Source organism: Geospiza fortis, unplaced genomic scaffold (assembly GCF_000277835.1).
Source record: "Geospiza fortis unplaced genomic scaffold, GeoFor_1.0 scaffold113, whole genome shotgun sequence".
Taxonomy (NCBI): domain Eukaryota; kingdom Metazoa; phylum Chordata; class Aves; order Passeriformes; family Thraupidae; genus Geospiza; species Geospiza fortis.
Window position 1 is genome coordinate 82,508 of NW_005054429.1, and position 1,951 is coordinate 84,458.

At 46.3% G+C, this 1,951-nt stretch overlaps 1 protein-coding gene across 2 annotated transcripts in view; it reads left to right on the forward strand.

Moving 5' to 3' along the window:
• The first annotated feature begins 743 nt into the window (after positions 1-743).
• Positions 744-1,951, forward strand: part of PAX6 (paired box 6) — an 11,102-nt gene continuing 9,894 nt past the window's right edge. The window contains exons 1-3 of one of the 2 annotated variants that reach the window (XM_031061878.1): positions 744-868; positions 962-1,177; positions 1,722-1,887. In XM_031061878.1, the coding sequence (XP_030917738.1) occupies positions 1,773-1,887 (115 nt within the window). In that variant the 5' untranslated portion in view covers positions 744-868; positions 962-1,177; positions 1,722-1,772. The remainder of the gene's footprint in view (positions 869-961; positions 1,178-1,721; positions 1,888-1,951) is intronic. The other variant, XM_031061877.1, reaches the window with a different exon arrangement.

Genomic DNA, 1,951 nt, shown 5'->3' on the forward strand with positions numbered 1-1,951 from the left:
CACCACCACCACCCGCCTTCCAGCCTAATAAAACGATCCATCCGCTCGGTTCTTGCCGCAAATAGACCTTTCGATGCGTATATATATAGATATATATATGCCTTTTCAAATATTGCAATTTTTTCGCTTTTCGTTCCCCCCTATTTCCATCCGGTGATAACCTGCACTGTCGTTACAGTTAGTTCGCTGTAATAAACTGAATTATACGGCTCGGCATAATTTCAGTTTCCTCTCCTTCCCTCCGTACCTCCCGTATTTACTTATGATTTTGTGATATCTGTATGCATTTGGCGTGGCTTACTGGTTTTGTTGTTGTTTTTTCTTTTTTTTTTTTTTTAATTTTTACTTTTTTTTTTTTTTTCCAAAAAGCAAAACAATACCTAAAAAAAAAAAAAAAAAAGCGAAAAAAAAAAAAAAAGAGAGAGAGAGAGATAAAAGAACCCCCCTCAAAGCCACGCCGTTTTAGCCCGGAATCTGTCCTTACGGACATTCCCGCAATCTGGCGCAGTTCAGGGGTATTTTGTAAATGTAGGTCTTGAAAACCCTTCACTCACCCCTTCCCCCTCAAATCCTTTGGCTAAGAGCAGTGAGAAGGATGGAGACTAGTCTGGTTTACCCATTGTTCGCATTTAAGGTGTATTTTAACCTTGATGCTAAGAGAATTACGTTTTGACCAGATGATTTTTTTTTCCTTCCAAATGTTTTTAAAGTATCACTTTTGTAGAGGGTAGGGCCACGAATGTAATTTTTTTTTTTTTAAGAAAAAAAAAAAAAAGACTCTCTAAGTAAGTTCTCATACCATTTAAGGTATATTTTTGTGTTATAGACCCATGCAGATGCAAAAGTCCAAGTGCTGGACAATCAAAACGTAAGCTTGTCATTGTTTAATGCATACTTAAACAATTTTATTTTTGTCTTGAAATTATTAATAATGTGATTTTCTGTCCGCTTCCCTATCCAGGTGTCGAATGGATGTGTGAGTAAAATTTTGGGCAGGTATTACGAAACTGGCTCCATCAGACCCAGGGCAATCGGAGGTAGTAAACCGAGAGTAGCGACTCCAGAAGTTGTAAGCAAAATAGCGCAGTATAAACGAGAGTGCCCCTCCATCTTTGCGTGGGAGATTCGAGACAGATTACTATCAGAGGGGGTCTGTACCAACGATAATATACCCAGTGTAAGTTCATGAAAAAAACCTTCCTGTGTGCCGTGTACAATGCTGGGTAGCCGTAGCGAGCCTCTGCTTCCTTTGTTTTGGTATCAGAAGAGAGGATAGCAGGTTCACATCATTTGCATGTGGCAGGGTCAGACGCATTTTTTCATACAGAATCTGACAAATGCCTTTAAGGAGGGGGAAAAAAAATAAAAAAAAACAATATGCGGGTCACCCCTGCGCCTGGTGCCTCAGGACTGCAAGCATCAGTCGGAGCCATCACTCTGGTTTTGCAGGGTTGGGTTTGGGGCGCTTTTTTTTTCCCTTTGCTTTTGTTTTTTTTTTTTTTTTTTCCCCTTCTTCCCCCCCTCCCCCGTGGTTTGTTTGTTTGTTTGCACCACCACCAGCAGCAGTGAGCGAGCCGGGGCGGCAGGGACGGCTCAGGGAAGCCCTGACTTGCGCCCAGGTCGAGCCGCCCGCTGCGCGGGGGGACGCGGGGGTTGCGCGGGTGCCTGGCGGGGAGCGCGCTACCGCACTACCATTGCCTTTCCTGTCCTTTGCCTTCCAGGTGTCGTCGATAAACAGAGTCCTACGCAACCTGGCTAGCGAAAAGCAACAGATGGGTGCCGACGGGATGTACGACAAGCTAAGGATGCTGAACGGGCAGACGGGGACCTGGGGCACCCGGCCCGGCTGGTATCCCGGCACCTCGGTACCCGGGCAGCCCGCACAAGGTAAGGCACAGCGCCGCGGCCGCTCCCCAGCCCGGATCGGCTCCGGGGCGCGCCGGGCGGGCCT